At 37.3% G+C, this 23,918-nt stretch overlaps 1 protein-coding gene across 1 annotated transcript in view; it reads left to right on the forward strand.

Annotated features, from left to right (window-relative positions):
• Positions 1-22,668, forward strand: part of LOC135687238 (uncharacterized) — a 35,671-nt gene extending 13,003 nt beyond the window's left edge. Inside the window, exons 15-27 of the mRNA XM_065203750.2 lie at positions 210-391; positions 1,824-2,302; positions 2,990-3,195; positions 6,531-7,451; positions 8,227-8,277; positions 9,495-9,581; positions 12,217-12,315; positions 12,730-12,783; positions 13,196-13,279; positions 14,212-14,303; positions 16,320-17,348; positions 20,793-20,895; positions 21,349-22,668. Coding sequence (XP_065059822.2) covers positions 210-391; positions 1,824-2,302; positions 2,990-3,195; positions 6,531-7,451; positions 8,227-8,277; positions 9,495-9,581; positions 12,217-12,315; positions 12,730-12,783; positions 13,196-13,279; positions 14,212-14,303; positions 16,320-17,348; positions 20,793-20,895; positions 21,349-21,405 — 3,444 coding nt within the window. The 3' untranslated portion in view covers positions 21,406-22,668. The remainder of the gene's footprint in view (positions 1-209; positions 392-1,823; positions 2,303-2,989; positions 3,196-6,530; positions 7,452-8,226; positions 8,278-9,494; positions 9,582-12,216; positions 12,316-12,729; positions 12,784-13,195; positions 13,280-14,211; positions 14,304-16,319; positions 17,349-20,792; positions 20,896-21,348) is intronic.
• Positions 22,669-23,918: the final 1,250 nt, after the last annotated feature.

Raw genomic sequence — 23,918 nt, forward strand, 5'->3', positions numbered from 1 at the left:
TTAAAGAACCAAATGCTTATTTTGGTTCTTCTCTGTCTCCTTAAAATGTATATAAAATTTCATCGATATCAAATTATCCTTACGTATCTGCTAAGTTATCACTATTAATAGTGTGCTTTTTTAGAAATTTTGCACTTCGTTACGATTTATGCTATATTTTTGGCAGGCCATTTTCTCCGTTTATAATGAAGGACCAAAATTATTTTCAGCACGTACAGCTCTTGACACAGTCATACATCCTGAGCTACAAAGACGAACTATTGGTAAAAGAAAACAACGAAAGCAAAGAGCTGCTGCAAGAGCTTGCACGTTTCAAAGATGCGGTAGATGGCGATGAGAATTTGAGAAACAATTCAGCATACTGTATGCCTGGGCTTTCTGATGCTATAAGGTGAAGACAATTGCTTGTAAAAAACATTTCTTTATATATTACCATATTTCATCAAAGACACATACCGTGCACTTATTTAAAAAACTGAATCCAAGGTATGCGATTATTCGAGCGTATAGTCTCGCCTGTATTGATTGTTTCCCTCCAATAAACCCTACCTTCTGTATCGTTTTTCTGGAATCGCGATGCAACAGGTACTGATCTTCATTTTAGCACTACGTTTTTTGCCAACCCCAAATCTTTTTCTCTTTCTGAATGACCATAAAACCTTAGGCGGGCTCCAAAACCAAGAATCTTAAGTCTGTTCAAACGCTCTCAACTTTTCAATCGAACACACTCGAAATCTTCCATGTAGTATTGGTTGATAGGCGTGGCTTTCTGTAATAAAAAGACACTCGAAAATCGTAACAAATCGTAACTGATCGTGTTATTACCCTTTGTATCTATGCAATGGCAACAAACTGCATCACTAAACTATGTCATTTTGCGTTGGGATGGAACGGCAGGCAATTTAAACTCAGAATTCTATTATGAAGCTCACAAAACAATGTAATTACCAATACAATTAAACAAACAATTTCTTTCATATAAAATATGAAAAGATTTTAAGAGGAAAATATGAAGTTCAAGTTAAAGCATAAAACAGCAGCATCAGTTCCTTTTCTTTTTGACTTCTTCAACTGGATATCTTGTGAAGAAGTACACAATTTTCGGGGGCTCTCCTTTTTAAATCGCAAATGGAAGTCCTATTGATAATAAGATTTTTCATTGTTGTGAGTGGCTGTCGTAGTTTAAACACGATTACATCATATTCTTTACGGCCGCAAGAACTAAAGAATATTTATTTGTGGTTTAAGCTGTTCCTAATTGTCATTTGTAAAAACAGATTTTAGAAAAATGGCCTACCGCAATACTGATTCATGCAATTCGTTACTTTATCTAAAAGATTACATTTTAATGTTAAGGGTTAATTAAATTGGCATCAAGCAAAAGAAAATAAGTTTTATTCACAGCACCAGTTTGCACTTCAAAACGGTTGTCTTATTACATACCCACAAGGTTGAAAAAACGAGTGACCTCGAGGGCTCTTAACAACACTCGACCCCATTTGATCTTATTTGAACCCGCTTGACCCCAGTAGACTCCACTTGACCAATTTTGTCTTCACTCGACCTCTCTCGCCTCCACTTGACTCAAGTACACAAAACAGTTGATGAAGAAAAGAAACTCGAGAAGTGTCTATGGAAAGGGAGATGGCGTTTGAGCAGGCATGTGATTGTTCTAAGTTCCGAAGGTTTCATCCAGATAAAAGACCCTCTCGAATCGTACAACCCCTGTAAAGACTATGAATAAGATATTGGAGTCATTATCATTATGGGTATAAGTAATATACTTGTAACGAATGGTTATATTTCATTCTCTTTTTTTAAAGGATAATTAATACCATTGAAGAGCAGTCTGAGCTTGAGAAAATACTAGCCGAGAAGAATGCCATGCCAATTTATAGAGAAGCATTTGAGCCAAGGCGTGGCAAGAGAATAGTAGTGGACATCCCCCCTAAAATAGCCCTGAAGATATTCTCAGAGCCTTTTTTCTTGACATATCCAGAGCTGCTCCCGCACCAAGGCATATTGGCTACGGAGAGACTACAAGAATTGTCCAAAGAAAATGCTAGGTTAAAGTTTTTTAGATGCGAGGATAATCTCTTAGCAATGGGTCTGGCTCAGTTTGGCAAGAATTACGATATGATCGCGAAACATTTATTACCAATTGCGACACCGAAGCAGCTGTATACCAGGGCAAAGAATCTGGTGTCGAAACGTGAAGATGATAACAATCCAGTCAAAGTATTAAGAAGGACAAATTGTCTACCACCGTTGATGACCAGTATTTGCATCAATATCCCTCGATGTAAGTTTCAAATTTACCTCGCATCAAAGTATTCTTGTTGACGGTTTTAAAATGGTTTTTTTGCATTTTGTTACTATTTGTATGTTATGCCATTGTCAGGTCTGTTGGTCTAGCAAAGTTTTTTCTCTTGATTGCCGCCATAAGGTTTTTAGCCATCAAATGTAAGGTTTAGGTTCTGTTATTTGATCTTCGCATTGACGTGGCCGCCATTTTTTGATTTCCAATGAATTTTTTACCCAAATGGTTATTTTTACCTAGCAAACGAAATGATGAGTAACTGAAAGGCTGTGTATGCTAGATCAGAGCCAGCCCGTCGGACCAGAACTTCTATCTGACAATTATTTTGGGCTTATGATAAGTCATGTTGCCAAAGGAGACGTGTGCTTTTCCAACGGGAATTGAGTTTCTTATTCCATTTTGGTTCTGATATTGTCACAGCACTTCATTTTAGAGGAGGCAAGTTACAGGTCAAGTAATGTCGGTAAGGAGGATCTTGTGCTTTTAATCACCGATTTTGTCAGGTCACATCATTACATTTTTTTGGGCTCGAGGGTTTAAGAAAGTATGGAGCATATAGGTTTGCGCACAGAATTACTTTCGATGGTGGTATTTGACAAGTGTTGAGTATTACGCACACTTTTTAATCATTGGAGTGCTTCTGATGTTTGCACCTTCTATCATTTGTAGGTACACCAGCCAAATCATTAAAGGATTCTTATCACGACGTTTCGAAAAGATCTAAGCTACCTCTCTGGGTTGATAAAATCCATGGGTTATTAAACCGATTGGAATCAGGCAGCTCGCCAAGGGTCCGAACACCTCATCGAAAGCCTGCTCCTGTTTACCCAACGAAATTTCGTCCAATCGCTGCGAATTGCATCATCAAGCAATTGGTATGTTTCTTCGATTACCATTTGTTGTGTATAAGCATGTTAGAGTGGCGGAAATTGAGCTTTTGATAGTTGCCTAACAACTTCCCCCCCTCTCCGCCTTCTCATAATTTTCCCCCATCACTGATTGTTGCATGCTAGTTATAATAGTTCTTAAAATATCTTAAAACATCATTAGTTCAAAACCCAAACAAATTAGCTTTCAAACAATCTTTTGGTGGTACAAAACTTGTAAATGGCTTTGAAAAAAGCAAACATTTAGTAAACTAAAGCTTTTCGTCTGACACTCTTCAGAGTTTAAAACGTCAGAACATAGATCGAAAACTCTACGCTAAGAAATATATATACCCAGTTGTGGATCGAAATAGGCCAATCAGAAACACGAGCACATGACTGTATAGGTTGCCCAATCAGTGCCGCTTGCCTATTAGAATGTTACCAGTGGAGTCCTAAGGTGAAAACGAACTCCTTTTGTCTACACAGTAGTGGTTTCTTCGTGCTTATGTAGATAGATTCTAAAACTGCTAGGTGGAACGACGATCGGGCTTTACCAATAATCCGAAACATGTCGCCATTATAGTTTTTTGCACAATCTGGGTTTTCTAGCAAATGCTGCCCGATAGCAGAATCGCAGGTTTTAGTAGTAATTTTGGATTTGCAAGACCGAGGTGGCTGTTCTCTTTGGGGATGTGTTTTGTTTCTAATATTAGATGGAACGTGTTGTTTTATCCTATCCTCCAAAGAAAGAAAAATCAGCCTCATCAAAACGCTTACACATAGGGCACTGATGATTTGTTCCAAGTCTAAACTCGACTCGGAACTTGAAAAACTAACTAAGATTTTTCTGGAGAACGGCTATCTAGAAGATGTTATTTCAGTTTACATTAAGGAAAAGATAGGAAATTTCTCGGCTGATGTAAAATTTGGTCCACAAAAGTGCCCGGTCTATCTAAAACTACCCTGGATCGGTAACAGCTCCCTACGTTTTGAAAGCCAAATAAAACAGGCCATAACTAATTGTTTCTTCGCGGTTAACCCACGTGTTGTTTACAGTACAAAAAAGGCCCTTCCGTCCATTCAAAAGGACTGCGTTCCTGCCACAAAAAAAAGTTCTGTTGTTTATGAATTTACGTGCCAGTGTGATTCTGGCTACGTAGGACGCACCACCCAAAGATTGGAGGATAGGATAAAACAACACGTTCTATCTAATATTAGAAACAAAACACATCCCCAAAGAGAACAGCCACCTCGGTCTTGCAAATCCAAAATTACTAATAAAACCTGCGATTCTGCTATCGGGCAGCATTTGCTAGAAAACCCAGATTGTGCAAAAAACTAGAATGGCGACATGTTTCGGATTATTGGTAAAGCCCGATCGTCGTTCCACCTAGCAGTTTTAGAATCTATCTACATAAGCACGAAAAAACCGCCACTGTGTAGACAAAAGGAGTTCGTTTTCACCTTAGGACTCCACTGGTAACATTCTAATAGGCAAGCGGCACTGATTGGTCAACCTTTACAGTCATGTGCTCGTGTTTCTGATTGGCCTATTTCGATCCACAACTGGGTATATATATTTCTTAGCGTAGAGTTTTCGATCTATGTTCTGACGTTTTAAACTCTGAAGAGTATCAGACGAAAAGCTTTAGTTTACTAAATGTTTGCTTTTTTCAAATTAGCTTTCATTTTTTAATAAATCTTGGTAAGTGTTTTAACTAGAGCTGAAACCCTTCAAAATAACCAACGTCATCAGGTTTCTCAAAAATAGAGCCTACATAAAGATTTTTGAATAGTTTTTAATTTTCGAATATTTTGTACGAAGTTTTCTGTAAAAGGTTTTGTTACGTAAATACAGTTATTTAACTGCTGTCATCCACAAGACAAAACCTTCTTGTTTCTCCCTACAAAAATTGCTGCTCTTTCGTTGTCAAATATTTGTCCTTTTAGTTGGTCATTAAAGCATTATCAAGACTGGTTTTGTTGACACAAAAATGAGTTTGTACATACACAAGAGACAGAGAAAAAACAGCTTACTTTTGATCTCAAATCTACCTCAGCTTTTTATTGAGAGTGTTTATCCAGTCAACAAAACCAGTCTAGAGTCCAGTCAACAATAACGTCTTAATAGCATTTCTTATTAATACTTTCCTTTTCCTCCATAATTAAACTATTTTCTTAACATTTTTCTGTTCATTAAGCTCAATGATTATAGAGCAAGATTTGATCAGAACTGCATTCAATTTGAATTGTCTGCAATTTCATCTGCCTCTGCGATCCAAGGTGTATACATTACATAGTAAAATAAATGGCATACGCTGGAAGAATTATCTCTCTTTTTACTTTAAGTCATAATTGCTTCTGCCCTTCTACTCCCTCAACCCCACCCACAATATCCATCATTAAGTTTCGGTCTCCTTTTGTGTTATCCCTATCTCTGCCGATGTTTTTATCAAATAGGCTATTTTGTCAAGCCGAATGAATTGGAAGCTAATTCAACTCCTTGTACTATAGCCTACTGTTCTTTGTTGCTCTTTCTCTGATGAAATTCAGTACTTTATGTTTCTCTTACGTTTTAGCCTTGTCAGTTGACCTTTCCTTTCCACTGACTATAAATATTTATCTTCGACTTCTGGCACATTAGCAGAGCTCCTGTGTATCATTCTAAAAAAACTTCCTACCTTGGCAATATGCCAGCTACACAAATATTTCGGAATGAGTGTTAGATATGTGACATTTGTGTTTTGTCTCTGTCCTCTTCAGTATTTAAGGGACACATACGAAGAACAAAACATACAATATTTTTCAATATTTATATAGTTTTGTCATTTTATCATTGTTTTTGCAACTTTCATTGGCAAAATAGCAGATTCTTGGTATGTCATTATTTTTTTTGCTTGCTGTCATTCTACTTTTCTTGCATCCCTCTTGTACTGATTCTTAAGGTGGAATGTTACTTCTCATTCGATCTGAGCCTTACCGCACTATTGCCTCTTTATTTGGGGAGATTTTAAAATTGGGGGACTTGCTTTTAGTCGTCCCGGAATAACTTTTAATCATCAAATTCAGTTTGATCATTGTTCGCAGGGGAACCTTGCAACCTCCTCCCAAATTTTTGCAAGTGTCATTCAAAGACGAATAAATGGCCCTTTTATGTTAGTTTTTCACATTCACTGTACCCTTTTTGCCAAAGCTTCTTGTCGACAAGTGAACAAGTTAGGTCCCGTTCCAAAAACCATGCCCCCCTCGTTTTATAACCACTTCCTATGCCCCTACCCAGTAAAACAATGAAAATAGATAAAAAATCGTTTAAAAAACATAACTGTTTTCTTTCTCTGCAGCCTCCATTGATACTGCATATCCCCCCGCCACCAGTTGTTAAGAAAAGACCGCCAAAAGCAGCAAAAATTAAAACAGTATCCAAAGCCATACAGACTGAGTTAGAGAGTGTGGAACCTAGTCAACCCGCACATGATGTTCCCAGCCTTGAATCTTTAAAAGACGTGACCAATCAAGGTGAAGGAGTCCCTCTCGATTACAAAGTATCTCATGATGTAGGAATCTCTTGTGAACTACAACAGGAACAGAATAACGTAGGGCCGGATACCGAGAAGAAGATTTTCCTTAACGAAAGCACCTCTCCGGTTCACCAAGTCAATTCAAGAGAATTGATTTGCCCTATAGGTGAACCTCTAGCGCTAGGTACCATCAATCAGCTGAAATCTGAGGACCTTGGAATTAGGCCGGAATTTTCAGGTGAAAAAGTGCTGCCTTCGATCGGAGTAGACCGGGCGAAAACTGATGGGGATTACCCGGCTGACAAGGTGAGCGATAATGACGAGGAACCGAAATTAGGCGAAACGACCGAACCGGTCATAAATGCCGAGCTTGAGTTTTGTCTTGATAACGATATAGGATCGAGTCCTATACAAAGTAATTTAGAATCAGGAAATTGTTCTTTTGATGATGATATTGAGGACTATGAAGACAGTCGAAATGATGGTGCGTTGTCCAGGAAAGAAGGCCACGATACTGAAGAATATGTTGATATTTGTGATGGCATCCAAGCTGAGAATGGAAATGGCAAAGGAACGACTTGTAATGAAGAGATTTTAGCGGAACAAACGAAAGACGTTGGGAATGCAGATGAAAAAAGTCTTGGGGATAAAGACTCTCCAAAGGATAAGAGCAGTTCAAGGGCAACTGCTAACACTCGAAGAAAGAAGATTGAGAAAAACGAAAACTTCAATTGGAATGAGAAGGTATTAGATGAAGTCATTGCTTTTACGCCCTAAAAAATACATGCTAAGTGATATTACTTGCTGTTTGATTGCAGAAATAATTGAGGGCTCATTGAAGAGGGCTAAGGGAACCCGCTTATTTAGGAGCAGCCTTATTGTGGCCTTCGAATTTCTAAAAGCCTTAGTTTACTTATCTACTGATTCATTAAATCTGTCGAGTTTAGATATTTACCTCAAAGTTTGACATGGGCTCTATCTCATCAAAAAGATCTTGTAACTTTGTGGCCAAATAAATATTGCGATGAATGTCATATTTTTGTCATATTTGGGGCAATATTTGCCATATTTGGGGCAAGAATAGACCAATCAGAACTATTTCATTGTTTTGGTGAAACCAAGATCAAGCACTGTAAACTCGTACTTGAAATTATGAAGTGCTTCTGTATAAGCCCCTTTAATCCTCCCTCTGCAATTCATTTCCGGTACCTGCCCCCATTCGCTCCTTGCCTGTACCTCGCAAATTGTCCAAGCATTACCTTCTATTTCCATTAATCTTCTTTTTCCTGGCTCTTGGACTTTTACACTTACTTACTATTTACTCTGCTGATTTCTCCCCTATTTCTTAAGAATCTCTCCCTATTGTACAAACTCTGACTGTTTTCCGTTCCCCTTACACAATTTTCATCAGCCTAGTTCAACCCTTTTTCTTAAACCAATTTTATCCAACTTTCCAACCTTTCCACCAATCATACTTTTTTGCGAAGGAATGCCTGAAATCAAATTTTCATGTTTTTAGCTTCAAGAAAAAGCATCTAAATTTGCAGATCTTTATTTTGAAAAAGTCAAGGTAAGCAAATACGCATGCCTTTTATATAGCGAGGTTTTTTCTAAGAAATGATTTGTATATGGCTGCTACTTGCTACTATGCCTCGCGATTGATCTCATGTGGCTATCAGGCAATTCCTGGATCAGCCATGAAAAGCAGAAAAGCTTTGATTTCAATTCATTACGATGATTAAAAGAAGTATGTTAAGCAAAAGCTGTTAGAACAGATGCTATTGCATCGTTTCAGTTTTTGCATTTGCATCTGTTTCTTCTTACCTTCCTCTATAAAAGAGTTTGAATACCCTCATCATCTTTCCTACTCATTGTCTCGCCGCCTACCTATACAATGTTGGATCCTGACTAGAAAATAACGACAAGTGAAGGTAGGCGGGGGATGGAAACAGATGTTTAGCAAATTGTTTATCTCCCTTTTCAACATTGTTCAAAGGGGGGGAGGAAGATCAGTCAACTTGAATCTGGAAAGTAAAAAAATGTGTATTTTCCAAATGCAATCCCCATGTTCCAACTACTTTTTGCAGCGATTGTAGCTTCTTAACGTTGTTTTTTGAACAAAGTAAAGCTGTGTTTATTGGGCATGGTACTGGTCCTTCCTTTCGATAGGACCACACCTCTTGATTCCTATGCCTTGCAATACAGCCATGAGCTTGCGACTTCCCTCACTCTGTCCTGTGAAAGTGAAAGTTTGGATCTGTCTTCCGTCTAGGATGCTGAGGCATTCGCTCCCCAGTTTCTGCTCATGTTTTGATAAGCGTTAGAAAATCATTTGTTTGTTGGAATTTGTGTATTTATTTTGCTGGTTTAAAATGAAAATAACCCTGATAGAAAACGTGGCAAAGGTAGAAACATTTTAAGGTGATTCCAAACGTCATTCGCAGTAAGAGATTATAACAGGGGATAAAAACACATGTCTTTGAACATACAAATAACAAAGTTTTTTTCTTACGATAAACTCTAGAAACTACTGCAACATAAAGCGAACACAGCCGCCGAAAGGTTTCGGTGACCCTAGGGCAAAAAAAGACGCGCCCCCCCCCTTCAGATAGTGGAATGTACAGAAAATTTTTGCGACCACGTACTTCAGATTAGCTTAAAATGCTTTTCAGAGTATTTCATGCAGTCATTTCTTGCAATCGTTTTACTATTTTCATTTATGTTTTTCTACGTCCGGTTAGATTCTTAAAATGAAGTTCTAAATGATCTTTGATCTCAATCCCAAAGGAAACTTTATCTGAAAAACAAGAGCTATACTGCGACTTCCTTCGACTCATTGATGAGGCTGGTCGACAGAAATTGGACAGAGTTGAGGTGAGATTTTTTATATGAAGACGTTAAATACGCAAAAAAATGTCATTAGTAGTATGTGATAATCATTTATTTTACTATCTCCGTCAGCTGGCTGGTTTCTGGTGGATTAACCAACCAATATCCTCAGCGAGTTTTGATAGATGACGTCATTTGTGGGTTTCAACGTTCCTGCTTTTGATGACTCAAGTGTTTGTCTGCTTTTTAAGTCATTTTGAATGCGAAAAAAATATATTTATGGATACTGCTATTTAAATTCTTATCAAAAATGCATAATATGTTGTTATTAATGGGTTGGATGTGTTTGAATTTTTATTGGCTTAAATTCGCGAAGTTATCCATTTGAAAAGTGTCTGTGAAATATTCGTGCTGAGAAAATGCTTGGGATCGCTTAAAACAAAATTTGTTGTAATGCTGCTGGAGCTTAATGCTGCCCAAATATTGTATCTCCAGTCAATACTTAAAACTACTCTTGCAATTTGATATGGGTCGGCTCAACACCTTTAGCCTTGATGCCATGCAATGACATTGATTTATTTTTTAAGATATTCTCTGTACCTATACTGCACAAATGATTAAATATCGTAATTTTTTATTGCTGTTAGATGTCATGGTTGGTACAGTAATGGCTAATTAAAAATATCATTCTGCTTAAGTCGAGTCCTTATTGTTACCAACTTCAAATCAGAATTTTTGTTTTTGCTAACAATGCTTGTAATCCTTACTGCAGCTTCTCTGTATAGGAATTTTTCTAGTTTATTAATTTCCCTAAAATATTCGTCGCCTGCATTATCGCTTTGTCTAAACTGCTACCACAATCTTCCCTTTAATGTCAAAAAGCCACGAGTAGTATGCTATTGAGGACTTGGTTTGAGATTGAGGCTCGAAGCAAGCCTATGTCAAGGTTGCTAATGGTTACTGATATTATCAGAGTTTGGTATCTGTTATCTGAGTCCCGATTGGAAAGTGGCTGTTGTAGATCAAGGTCATGGTCCTTGTGTATTTTGGGTTCTTGTGTGGGCGCAAGCCTAATGTATCTAATGTATCCGAAGCAGTTAATCGAATGACTGGACCCTTTATGGACGGTTTGTATGGAAAAGAAGGCTAGATATTGAATTGACCACTGCCAGGAGAAGCAGTTGATCGAGTCCGCTTCTGTTTGGAAAGTTGATCAATTGCAGCTGATAAAACGATATTTGCCTAGGGATTTGATGCTGTGTGCTAAGCTGATGCCCGAAAGGTTGCCGTGCCAACCTGCAAGACTATTTTTGATTAATGTTTGAGTATGCCAAGCTTATTTATGTATCAGTTTATTTTCGAGTGGTATCAGTTGCAGCTGAGATTGTTCAAAGGATTTAAAAGAATCAATAACGAAGGCGTTAGCCAAACTTTTGAAAAACATAGCAGAATTCATCTGCTGATTTAGAGAATTTTGTTAACTGTAAATTATGATTTTATTTGTCTTCAAGCAATCACATGGAATTGCGGGTAGTTCTTCTTAAATAAGGCGAATTAATTTGTAATTAGTCTGGGCTGCGGTATTTCTGAGCGTGTTTGCAAATGGATGCTAGAAGTGTAAATTGTATGATTCTGGAGTTGTACGTGGTTTGTGATTGAATACTGGAGGGTCAAACACTACTCAATTGAAATTTACCTACTATAGAATTCGTGTTGAATCGATAAGACTTTTGTACATTCAACTGTGTCGTTTTTCCAGCCCTGATTAACCCAGTTTGTGTAGTTGAATCTTACTCTATCCTCTATTTTATTTGTCGGTTTCTGTTTACATCTTTGATTCGAAGTAAAAACCCTGTTATACCCTGGAGAAAAGGGAACTCTAGGGCTTAGCATAAGACAGAACTTACTTTTTAGCAAATTATCAAGTTTTCAGGGGGTGCTTAAGGGCGTAAAGTTTACAAGAAGGCCCACTGTACTGCCTAGCCGTCTACGATTTTAGGACGAACCCTCTGGTTGCATTCGGTATTATGTTATAACTGTAAAAGATTGTAAAATAATTGTAAAAGAAGCGAGAAAAAGTGGAAGGACGAGACCTGCTTTTCAACCGCATTTTGCTTTCTTGCTTGGTCTGTGTTTATGTTGCATTACCGTTGATGATATTGCGATTTAGTTAACGAGCAAACGTAGGCCTAACAAGAAGAGCACTTCCAATCATTGGCAGAAGTTTTTTACAGACCTAAAACTTCACAACATAAAATGAAACTCGAAGGTGTCAAATGTTTGTGAAAATATTTTCAATTCTCTTATTTCAGTATTGCTCTTATTGATCTTCGCAGAGGCTCTCAGTAAGAAAATTGTGTTGTTTTTTGTCATCATTGTTTGATCATCAAATCACGCTAAAAGAATATCTGAGTGAATTAATAAGAATAAAAAGGACATTGCGATAAAATGGGGTTTTTAAGAACGCTATAGATCGGTGTGTGCAGCTGATCCTGTGTTGAGACCTTTTGTAAGTACAGGGTCTTTAGTTCAAAAGAATTTTTTCTTTTTTTGGATCAGATTTTTGGATTATGTTTTCCAACCAGTTCTAATTTATTTTGTAAAAGATGCACTCAAAGTCTGTTTTGTATCTTCAGTCATAGTAGGAAATTAACTCTTTTTGTTTTTTTGACATTTTCAGGTATACCGGAAATTGTCCGATTTATTACATGATTACCCAGAGCTAGTCGAAATGTTTGTTGGTTTCTTGGAACCATCGCAAGCAAGGGACGTAGGCAAGGTACTTGAATTTATTTTTAGAAGATATGAATAGGGAGGACAACCAAATTGTCAGGAGAGGTAGGGGCTATGTTGGTGCAGATGTGGCATCCTGAGATATGGCGCAGTTCCCACATAAATCACCCTGTTCCTAGACCCTAATTGCCAGCGTTAAACCGAGTTAATCGTGTGATCTTATATGTTGCATTTTTTGGCACTGCATAGCTCGAAAGTTTTTCAGGGTTCTGATTTGTTAAATTTTATTCAAATTCTCTTCGTATGTTTCAAAATATACACGACGATTAAATGTATATGTATTTGTATGTAATGTAAATGATTTTCTTTATTTTGAGATAAATCAAAGTTTTCTCTGCTGTGCAATGTGCGATATTCTCTCAAGACTTGATTTGACTGATTGTGAATTGGTTTTCTTCAGTTTAAGACCTGGCTTGAATTCGACAAAGCACGCAACTTCCTCCTTAGCTGTGAGGTAATCTTTTTTTGCAATTTTTCAGTCATTTGTTGCATTGTGAATAATGATGCTTGACCGGTCTGTTGTGTTTCTGATTGGTTCACTGGAGTTTTTGATTGTGCTTTGATCTGTTAATGCCGTTGGTTTTTATTAACTGCTACACAAAAAATGTGTTGTCTTGAATAGCCCTGGGTTGGCATAAAATAGATTTGCACGAGAAAGTAAAAATTGCAATTCTATGCGCTGTCACCATCCTTTGCTATTTAGCAAGCCATTCTTTGCTATTTAGAAATAGATTCAGTTCAGTTCAGTTCATTTCATTTTGAGATTCCACTACACTTGAAATACTTGAATAGATTTAACTCGCTTTTGAAATGATAATGAGTTTTTTCTGCATTCTCATGTTCCTTGTACGATTTATTCCTTCTAGGCCTTTTTTCTGAAAACAAAACATTACCATCAGCTTCTGAGAAAGAAGATCCGACTTCATGAAAACGAGAATGACTCAAGAAAGGTAATCCGCAGTTAAAAGCTAGGTCAAGTGTGTATTTCGACAGAGTGTGCCGATATCGCAATGTGAAATGTAGCCACAGACCACAAACTGGGATTCGTAGGTGTCACAAATCCAAAAAGATGTAAACTTGAGATCAAGACAAATTCAGTTTTGTAATCCTCTTGATGAAAACTGTGACCATCAGACATTCCTTAAATTAACCATGCGAATGTTTCTGTCACCAACTTCTTTCCCTCTTCTGCTTTTGAACACACATATGCACAACTTCTCCAGCCCAATAAATGCTTGGTTTTCTGCTTCCTAGTGATCATAACCAAACAATTATATATTCTAATTCAGTGAGCTTAGCCTAGATTTCTTGGTAATCTCCAGATGGTTGAAGATTAAAAACACATCTTTCTATAAACTACCCTTGCGTTTCTAAGCATACAAATTAGTGTGTTATAACATCAAGCAAAATATTGATTTATAGGAACTCTTTGACATGGATATTATTGATGTGTTTCTATAATTAACTTGATTTTGTAAAGTTTTTTTGTAAGTGAAATCGTTTTAAGATGTGATTTACCATGCAGAAGATACGGAACAAGTAGAAGACGTTGTTGCGTGATCGTTGCATTTTGATTTGTTGACTAAATACAAAACTAGGCGTAAACACGTGGCCATATATAGCGAGTGAGCGCTACGAATGTTTGATTGATTACATTACTGTTAACATGCCAGGTTTAAATGATAGTGATACAATAAAGGACGTTTTTACTAATGACGGTCTCCATACAAGTTTAGAGCCTTATTCAACGCTTCTTTGCTTGAAATCCATGTATACCTTCAGAAATTTATAACCTTAAATTTACATTTTCTCCCTTGAAATTTTATAATTCCATACAAGAAAGTCTTTGCGTGAATTAACTTCTTTCTCATTTCCTCTTCAGCTGTTTGAGGCTTTGAAATCCCATTTTCGAGGAAATAACGAGCTTCTTACAGAACTGAGCACCATGTTACCAGACCTGTCTCCTCCACGAAGGTATTTATACAGCTTTGCTTGTCTATTGCTTATGTCATTGCACTTTCTTTGACGTTTCTCAACACTACAGTACCTATCGTTGAGAATTGCCAAACATGCTTAGCTTTTGCCTCAACACTACAGTACCTATCGTTGAGAATTGCAAAATTTGCTTAGCTTATGCCTAAGTTTGTAATACAATATGACATAGTATGTTAAATTTGATGAAGTTTTATGTTTACAAAATGTGGCTGATTGACATCTGTAAATATAATACCTTCATCTTTAGTTATTGGACACTTCTTTAATAGTTACATGTTGTTCTTTTGGTTTATGCAAGTAACTTTAACAATTATCAAAGACTTGTGTTAAGGACTTATTGCATCCAAAAAAGGTTTCAGCTTCAGCCCACGATCTGCGGCAATTTACACCAGATGTTTTCTATCATTTCTCTCCAAAATAGAAATACCTTGATATGTTAATTCACGATTTTTTGACGATCTTCTGATAATGATTTCAAAGCCCTTTTCAAAGATTCTCTTCAAAGATCTTCTTCAAATGATATTTTCCAAGCATTTTCTTGTTATTTATTATTATCTCGCAAATTCTGATCCCCTTTCATTCTGTTCTGCAATTGCCGACACATTTAAAACACCAGAAAATAAAATTCGATTAGATGTGGTTATCTCTTTGTCAAAATATTTATTCCTGAAATCTTCTTGGTATTTTTTTGAGTGGATTAATCAAACATTGCTCAAAATTTTCAATGCATCCTATCTGGGGTGCAAAAATTCGATGTTTTTGTTGAGAAGGATGTTTAATATCCTCAACTTAGGGAGAGAATTTACCAAGAGGCTTGGTGATGAATAAATCTTACAGAATCTATTTTATTCCTTTGGATTAATCCTGATTAGGGCAGAAGACAACGCCAAATGAAACTTAATACTTAACTTCACATGCAATTAATACTGTTTAGTAATCGACAGCTAGCATCATTTAATTCTATATCGATTCATCCTACTACTGAAGAACCGATAAAAGGTTTTTAAGAGCAGTTTCCGAAAATATTTTGATCCACCACTTTGAGTTACCAACAATCGTATCCTTGGGCATTCGTGGTCACCCAGATGTTGATGTTAAACATTGGTTCACTTGTTAATGTATTTATTAATTGTTGTAAGCTGTTGTGTATTTTCAAGGCCGCTTTTCTTTGGATTTGATGGACAGGGGTACGGTTCTAAAAAGTTTGAAAGAGGGTCTGTGATGTAGGGAATGTCTAAATACCACACACCACACCACGCCCACGGTCACACCCTGTATACTTGCAAGTTTCTTTGTTTTGTATTTGATAATTTACAGGCAACAGGATTTTTTAAAGATAATTAGTAGAGTGTGCGGGAAAATCCTCGCTTGGGTCGGTTATTTTCCCGCACTCTCTACTAATTATATTTGATAATTATTCACCGAGTCCAAAAGTCTAAAAAATTCGCTTTCGTGGAATATAAATTGCATAATAAATATTGCAAGGCTTAATTCATATTGCAAGGTAAGTATCCAACCAAACATTCAATTGCTTGTTAAGGAAGGCTGAGCACCCCCTAAATCTTCTTTATTTGAACAAGGGGGGCTTTGTCCGTTGAACCCTCCTTTACGGCACCACTGGTGATGGCCCTAAAATCAAGCAAAAATGGATCATACCGCTTAATTAATCTTCGTCACTCCTTGCTCAATTTATTACTTATTTTTATACGAAAATTTAGGTTAAAAATATTTTCATATAAGGATCAAACGTTTTAGAGAAGGTATTGCAAATTTCATTCTCATATCAAAGTCTTGTAATTTCGAAGAATACTTTGCTTTAAAAATGTGGTTACACCACGGGTACTGATTGGATCAGAAGGACAAATGCTTACAAATAGCCAGCTAAACCAGGAATATAAAATGCCCTATTTTTTATTATATTCCTCATTTTTTCTGATGCTTGAAAAACGGCTTATTGTTTTTTCCATGCATTAATTCCCTTTCTTTCCTTCACAGCCGTTCTGAAGATTTTGAAGTCATTCATTTTCGGCCGGATCAAAATGGATTTGATCACGTAGACGAATTCGAAGAAATCAAACTGAAGCCAAGTGACTACCTTGATTTTGAAGACTTGCAACAGAAAAAGAAGAATATACTAGACGATTTTGCCGCTTGGTTGCAAAAGCCCGCGTTAAACGCCCTCGAAATCCGAGCGGAGAAGCATGATAGTCGCAAGAGTGATTTATCAACTGCCGCGCGCAATGATGCGGGCGTTATGCCAGAAAATGAGACAACTAGCATAGGAGTTGGCACGGTACAAAAGGGTTCTTTAGATTCAAAGAACGTATTGGTACAGGAAAAACTTGAAGTTGTAACAGTGACGCAATTTTCAGATAATAGTGGCGCTGTTGCAAAAAGGAGACCTTCACTAAGTGCTCCACAACAAACAAGTCGCCAGATTTCATCTGTAAATAGTAAAAACGTGAATGAAGACCATATTGAAAGCAACATTAACGACGAACAGACGGGAAACGAAGCAATTTCAAACCTTGGCCTTAGAAATACACCAGGAACTGATTCTAAAGTTCCGCTTACTCCTGTCGCCAGCGCTTCCGAAATCTTTAAGAGTCCCGCTCAAGTTGGCCCAGGTAGTATTGAGCCAAAAACAAATGAATCTGTGCTGCTCGGGGGGTCAAGCCCAATGGGAACCAGACTGACCACATTTAGGGTAAACGTGCATGGTTGCAGCCCTAGTACGGGTTTTCAGCGTATAGGACCAAGGCAAGAACCCCGTGAGGTTAGCAACGTAAGAGAGAATGTGTGTTTGGATTCAGAAACACAAACTCACGCAACCTCTTCACCAGCTTCTCCGCACCACGTAGAAGACAGCGGCGGAGACATAGATGTAAATGTTGACAACGATTGCGATAGCCAACAAATTGAGCCAGGGTCCAGCTCTGAAGACAAGGGGAATGATTCTGAATGCGTTCCTGCCGATGACGTGGTTTATGATGATAAAGGAAATGTTATTTATCAATGGACAAGGTAGGCTTCCACTCTTATAGCTCGATTTTAAACTGTTTCTAGCAACAGCCCCAGTCGGACGCAACAGCACCAGTCGGGTATTTCTAGTTTTCTGTGCCGAACGAAATGGCTAGATTTTGTGCCCATTTCAGGCCGATTGCTGTAGCTCAAACCTGTAATTCTGAGCTTTTATGTGTGAGTTCGTTTTTGAATTTTTTATGTGAACAGAAAATTCATCATTCAGGTCTTCTGGTTAAAAATGGCTAGTTCTCTCTAAAATCTGATTTCAAATCTTTTGACCTTTTTGGCAGGCAAGCTCATCCTGGATATGATAACAGTCATTTGCTGCGATAAAACGCCTTGTATGATGGCAGTGACTGTGTTAACTTGCTTGGTTTTTTCAAAAAGCTTCCTGCGATAATCCTGTTCCACATATGTTCCAGCGTAGACTAAATCTCCAACATCTGTCATCTTTCTGTCATTTTTCTGTATGATATGTCAGATAATCCTTATGTATACATGCATGAACATGAATTTTAGATAAACAGCTTTTCAGAATAGCTAAAGTTCTTTTGTGCTGTCAAAGTATTTGAAAAAGCAACCAAATTTTTTCTACGAAACCAAAATCTGTATGCTCTAGTCGTAAAAGCCGGCACAATTTTAGTTTGTATGATAATTTAGGCCAAGGATTAAAAACTTTCTTCGTTGTGATGCCTTCGTAGCGCCATATTTTAGTTGAATCGAACTAAGGTGCATATGGATTAAAAGTATATGGATACACAGGTTTTATTTGAGAGTTAGATAATTTTTGTCGAGACTCGTTTTTCTTATATATTGTATAATTTTAGGCTCGGGTATCCTCAACATTGTTCTTATATTTTGAAATAGAGTACCGAAGTGATGACGTCATAAAAATCTGTTTTTAGAATTTCTAAATTTTGATGACAGAACCTAAAAGAGCATCATAAAATACCTCTAAATATGCAAAATCAGTTAAAAGCATTACGAATTGGCTGAGATATGGCCACTTGAGCACAAGCTCTTGCCCCATCAAACTTCTGTAATTTGGTAATTTGGTTTATAATTTTATGAACCAGGCCAAAATAACAGTAATCCGTTAGCAAACTTGAAATCTTCTATTGGCCATATCTCGCCCAATTTGGAACATACATGGCTAATTTTGCACATTGAGAGGTATTTTATGTCGTTCTTCCAGATTATGCGGCCAAATTTAAGAAATCCTAAAAATAGATTTTTGATGACGTCACTCTTCGGTACTTTATTGATTTGTTTGCAGCTACATTCTATAAATTGTTTTTTAGGACCGCTAAAAACGGTTTTTTATGGAATTTTTTATTCAAGGTTGATTACCTGATAAAAAATCCACTTTTGATTAAGGGAAAATTTTCAAAAACAGTTTGCTTTTTCTGTACTAATTTTCGACCAAAGGCTGGGTATGTTCTTTCATTGCTTTTTTGGCAAATCGAGCTACTGTGTTCTTAAAAAAAAGTGGCTCGGCCATAAAATGAATTTCCCATATGCCGGACGCTTCTGATACGTGAGTCGCTGTCCGTTGTATTTTGATATCTGCTGTGGCGAGGCTGATTATGCAAGGTTTTTTCTTGCTTGAAAAACTTCACGACAAATGTAGAAGTCCGTTTTATCAAACGGTCCATTATTGGAAAATGTTTATGAGCAGAAATTGTATAGTGGCTGTCAATACCTGTCAAGATTATCATTGTGGATGTCAGTACTATTCATAAAGTTTTTTTCTGAATTAAGCAACACACGATTTCTATCACCTTATCTACGCTATCTCTGGTTATAGCCCCAAAGTCTTTCTTTGAAGCACCCGAATGATCAAACATGTTTTTGAGTTGAACTAAGAAAGCCTTTTTTCAAAGGCTGATTTGATCTCAATCTTGAATTCATTAGCTCGAGATATGATAACCAACTCATCAAAATGCATGTTTACACGCTGTCTGATAAAAGTGTTTGCATTGTTAATAAACAAAGTCTCGAGTAAGGAACCCTGCGGCAATCTAAATTCAGCTGCCCTGTCGGTTGGTGGTGAAATGAAACGTGACCATCTTATCTAACCTGGCTTATTGTCATACATCGAATAACCCTACACGTCATAACTAGTTCGAGTTTCCGTGTTAATAGCACTGCTATCACGGAAAGAAAGCGAAAAGTTGAATTGGTTCAATCCAAAGTTAAAGAAGTGATACTTTCTGAAACCGCTGTTAAAAATCGAGTTAGTTTGGAGGTCAGCTTTTGCGAATTCTATTACTAATAGAAACACTAAATCGGAAAATGTACCCAAGACTTAGGAAGGCTATTGATTCAAAATTTGAATGAAAATAGGAATTAGTCACAAGAAGTTCTTATTGGCCCGGTTCATGACAAGCAGAAGCTAGCAAAATAGTTTAACGTGTATTATCAACTTTTTTTAAGGATTACGAGTGCTTCCCGCCTGGTAAATATAACATTAAGGTAGACAAGAAAAAGTGCAATAAATTCTGATAGGCTGGAGTACTTGTCAGCTGACATGTATATTCCAGGAAAGGATCAGGAATAAGTATGATTCAGAAATAAGGATCGAAGAAGCCTTGTCATAGATGGCTTGTTGCTGCAAGGCGAAAATATCCTCTATTTACAACTTACTAATCTTCCCTCTCCTATTTTATTTTTATTCATTCTATTGCTCTGTTTGTGGTTTTTTTTCTATCAAATCTATCTTGATTTTACTTTCATAACCTGCTCCATTATTGAATATTTTGCTGGTCTCTAATGGTAGCCATGACGCTTAGTTGCTTCGTAATCATATACTTGCTGGTTTCATTTCGCACTTCACTGTTTGTAGTTGTTTTTAATGGTAACTCACAGCTGGAGATGGAGTCTCATGTGAGGTTTGGTTGTAAGGCTTAACCCCTATTAGTGCCTACAGTTGAGTCCCTTTATCCGAATTTAAACAACTGCAACCAAATATCTGGGCTCAAACGCTAGCATTGTTTTTCGCAGTGTTATTGTATTATCCCAAGTGTTGTATCAAAATTGTCCTAAATGAAGTAAGCAAAGTGTGTTTTGGACAGTTCATTTCTGTAAGTGAAACAACTAGACGGTTCCTTGTGTATAAAACGCTGTTTTATGATGATGATTATTCTCTATTATTGCTAACTACCATTAACAGTTGCAGTAAATCAATGACGTCTGAGTTACTAATCGGGACGCTGTAGGGTTAAGTTAGGGTGTTGGCAATTGTTCCTCTAACAAAGCCATCCTATATGGCGTCACAATTTTGTTTCCAACTTTCTTGCTACCTTCTTCAATGCCATTTATAGCTTTTCCCTTTTCGCCAGATTGTTCAGCAAAGCCATTTCTGCTGCAAATTGCATATGTTCTAATGGGTTTTTGTTTAATGGAACAATGGAAAGATAAACCTTTTTTTTCTTAATTTTGCAGAGAAGACGATCGACTGATTTTAGTTACATGTCAAATAAATGGGGCCAAAGACTCAACTTTCGTTAAAATTTCAGAAATGTTGCCTGGAAGAACGAAAAAAGAGGTACGCTCGACTCATTTTGAATATAAGATATTGTGTTTCTTGAATCACTGCAGGTTTCTTCAAACGAGATATTTGTTATTGGGAGTTTCCACTAACCGTCGATTACATGAAAAATTGAGTGCATACATTGTTATAGGTTACTTTGATACTAGTTAACTGGTAGTGTAAAATATCTTGGTGCTAGTTGTTTTGGAAATGTCAGAAACAAGACTGAATAACCTATTGAGTAAACATTTCTTGCATTAGTACATTGAAATGACTTCTTGTGGCATACAGTATTTCCTTTGGTTTTTAATCAGTTTTTTATAGAAAGGTAACAGTGTCGTGTCTTTTTAAATTAAGTTCCCTGTAGCTCTATGATTTGAACTACGCCCATTTTCGTTTCAATATTTTTATTTTACTCTGCCCTTATTGCTCGTTACGCAAGGTTGATTTCATGCTTGTAATTCCTAGATTCAGGAACGGTTTCTGAAGTTGATGGAGTTGCTCTCAACTGCTGCTAAAAACTGATTGTTGCCCGAGTAAAGATTTGTATATATTTTGAGCTCTAAATCTAAATCTATATATTTTAGCAAATTTTAGAATTTTTCTAACTTTTCAGTCAACCTGCAGTATTAAAGTAATTGGTTGCTTACTCCATTTGTAATATAATCTGTCATTTTATTTCTTCCCAATATCTCCTAAGTCATCTTGAAGTTTTTTTTTCTAAAATGTCGTTCACTGTTGAGATTTTTATACTCTCAAGCTTTGCGTTTTTCTTTCTTCTGTTTGTTCATGTATACTAATTTTATGTCTACTAAAAGAAGACATTATTGGGTATACCCTTGCTAGTTGTAGAATAAAAAGATCTGTAGCCCTGTAGAAAAGTGTCGTTATTTGTATAAAATTTACGCTTCAGCCTCTTACAGCAAAGTAACCCTACTAGCCGGGGAATGGAGCATGTTTCTCTGTAAATATTTTCAAGTCACACACAACGCACTGATATTGTAAATAAGCATGTGCTCTTATTCCCTGTGAGGCCTTTTTCATACAACAGAGGATATCTATCCAATGTGGCAAATATTTAAGCTCCTCACCGATCACTCCGACAACCAATTATCTTTATTTTTTCGAAGCCAGCCTCGTTGCCTTGATTTTTACTCCCCTCCCCCACCCCACCCTGTACATAACACCTTGTAGAAAGAATTCATATCAAGGAAATCATTATCCCCTTGATTTCACCCTCTGTAGCCCATCTTTACCATGTAACTGTTAATCTGTTCTTTCCTTCGTTAATCACCTATTTCCCATTGGCCCTTTTACAGTCAAATATACGCATTGTAGCAACATGTTCTCCCCAGTGGCGGACACTTGGGGGGGCGAGGGGGGGCGACCGCCCCCTCAATACTTTAGAGAACAATGGCCTTTTGTTCTAAAACAATGGGAAATGTGACGTCATCTTATTAAAACAATAGGCTTGCCCCCCCAATATTTGACCAAGTGTCCGCCACTGGTTCTCCCCTTACCAAATTGGGGACTTTTTTTCCCCTATGTAACCATCAGTTACCGTCTCATTGTCTTTTATATACCCCTCTGTAACCAGCTTATTCTTTCTTATTATCTATCCTCAGCTCTATTGATGAACCCTTTGTAATTTTTTTGTAACTGCTATACTTGTGTTTTCAAACGGTTATTGCGTTGTATACTAGAAGTTACAGTTGAAGTTAAAATTTTCGTAAACTTAGTTGAAGTAGAAATAGAAACCCAGAAGAAATCTGTTCCTTTTTCTGTTGTTTGCTGGGTATGGATCGATTTTTCTTAATCAATGCTAGAAAGGAATAATTTTGCTCCCACTGCAAGAAACCATGACTGCCGCTTCTGTATTATAACTTCGTTTCGGACCGACTGTTTTGATAGCTTAACAAAGGGATGTGAGACTCCCTGCACCTCCCTAATTTCCACCCCCACTTACCCTAATTGCCGGTAGCTGAAAAAGAAAGCCACAGCTTCATTCTAACTTCATTCACAGCTTCACTATTACTGCTTCATTCTAACGCCAAAACTTCTTACTTTTTCGAGGTTTTGTCGATATTTCTAACAACCGTAAAGAAATGGAGCTTTGATGGCTCAAAATCACTAGAAAAGTTTATTGCAAGAAAACGGTGGGTCAAGGCTTTTCACTGCATCTATATGCAGCACATGCTCTTCTCTATACTGTCTAGAAGCTCTCTGCTGTGAAGCCTTGAAAGTACTTTCCATAATGTCCTATAACATCGGGGTTTTGTAGCCAACACATATTGTATATGTATATTAGTCTGCTCCGTGGGCAGAAGAAAGACACTTTGCTACCAAAGGTGTCTTGATGAACATCCTTGTTGCAATATTAAAGTAGGAACGTGCTTAGTAGTAGAAATTAGAGGAGCCTTGGTGATTGGAATGCTATAAGCCGTCTAGCAGAAACAAGGTCAACGAATACACTATGAGATGAATTTTCCCTGTCATCTTGTCATCTTGTCCTATCAAGTCGACGCCGACTTTTGGTGATGGTCATGACCTTAGCCCTCCACTTGTCGCGGTCCTTGGTGACCTCCCACAGATCTTTTAACAAGAGTTTCGTCACCGTCTTGATGTCATCCATCCAACGCGCAACTGGCCTGCCTCTTTCGTTTTCCTTCCCACATTCCGAGCATTAATGACTTTTCTAGACTGTTCTCTGCCCTCATAATGTGTCCGAAGTAAGAGAGTTTTTTTTCATAATTCTTGCTTCTAACAGACATATCGAGTGTATCTCCTCAAGAACTGATGTATTTGTTCGCCTCGCAGTCCATGATATTCTCAGCATCCGTCTCCAGCACCACATTTCGAAACTATCCAGCTTTTTCCGTTCTGTTTTTTTCATGGTCCACGACTCGCATCCATACATGACAACAGGAAAGACCAACGCACTCACAACCCTAATTTTGGTATTGGTGGCTATGTTTTTGTCCTTCCAAATTTTTGGAAGACCCGTCATTGCTGCCCTATCTAGACTCGATCCTCTTGTA

The sequence above is a fragment of the Rhopilema esculentum genome, chromosome 20 (assembly GCF_057945365.1).
Source record: "Rhopilema esculentum isolate cy_ngs chromosome 20, ASM5794536v1, whole genome shotgun sequence".
NCBI classification, from domain to species: Eukaryota; Metazoa; Cnidaria; class Scyphozoa; order Rhizostomeae; family Rhizostomatidae; genus Rhopilema; species Rhopilema esculentum.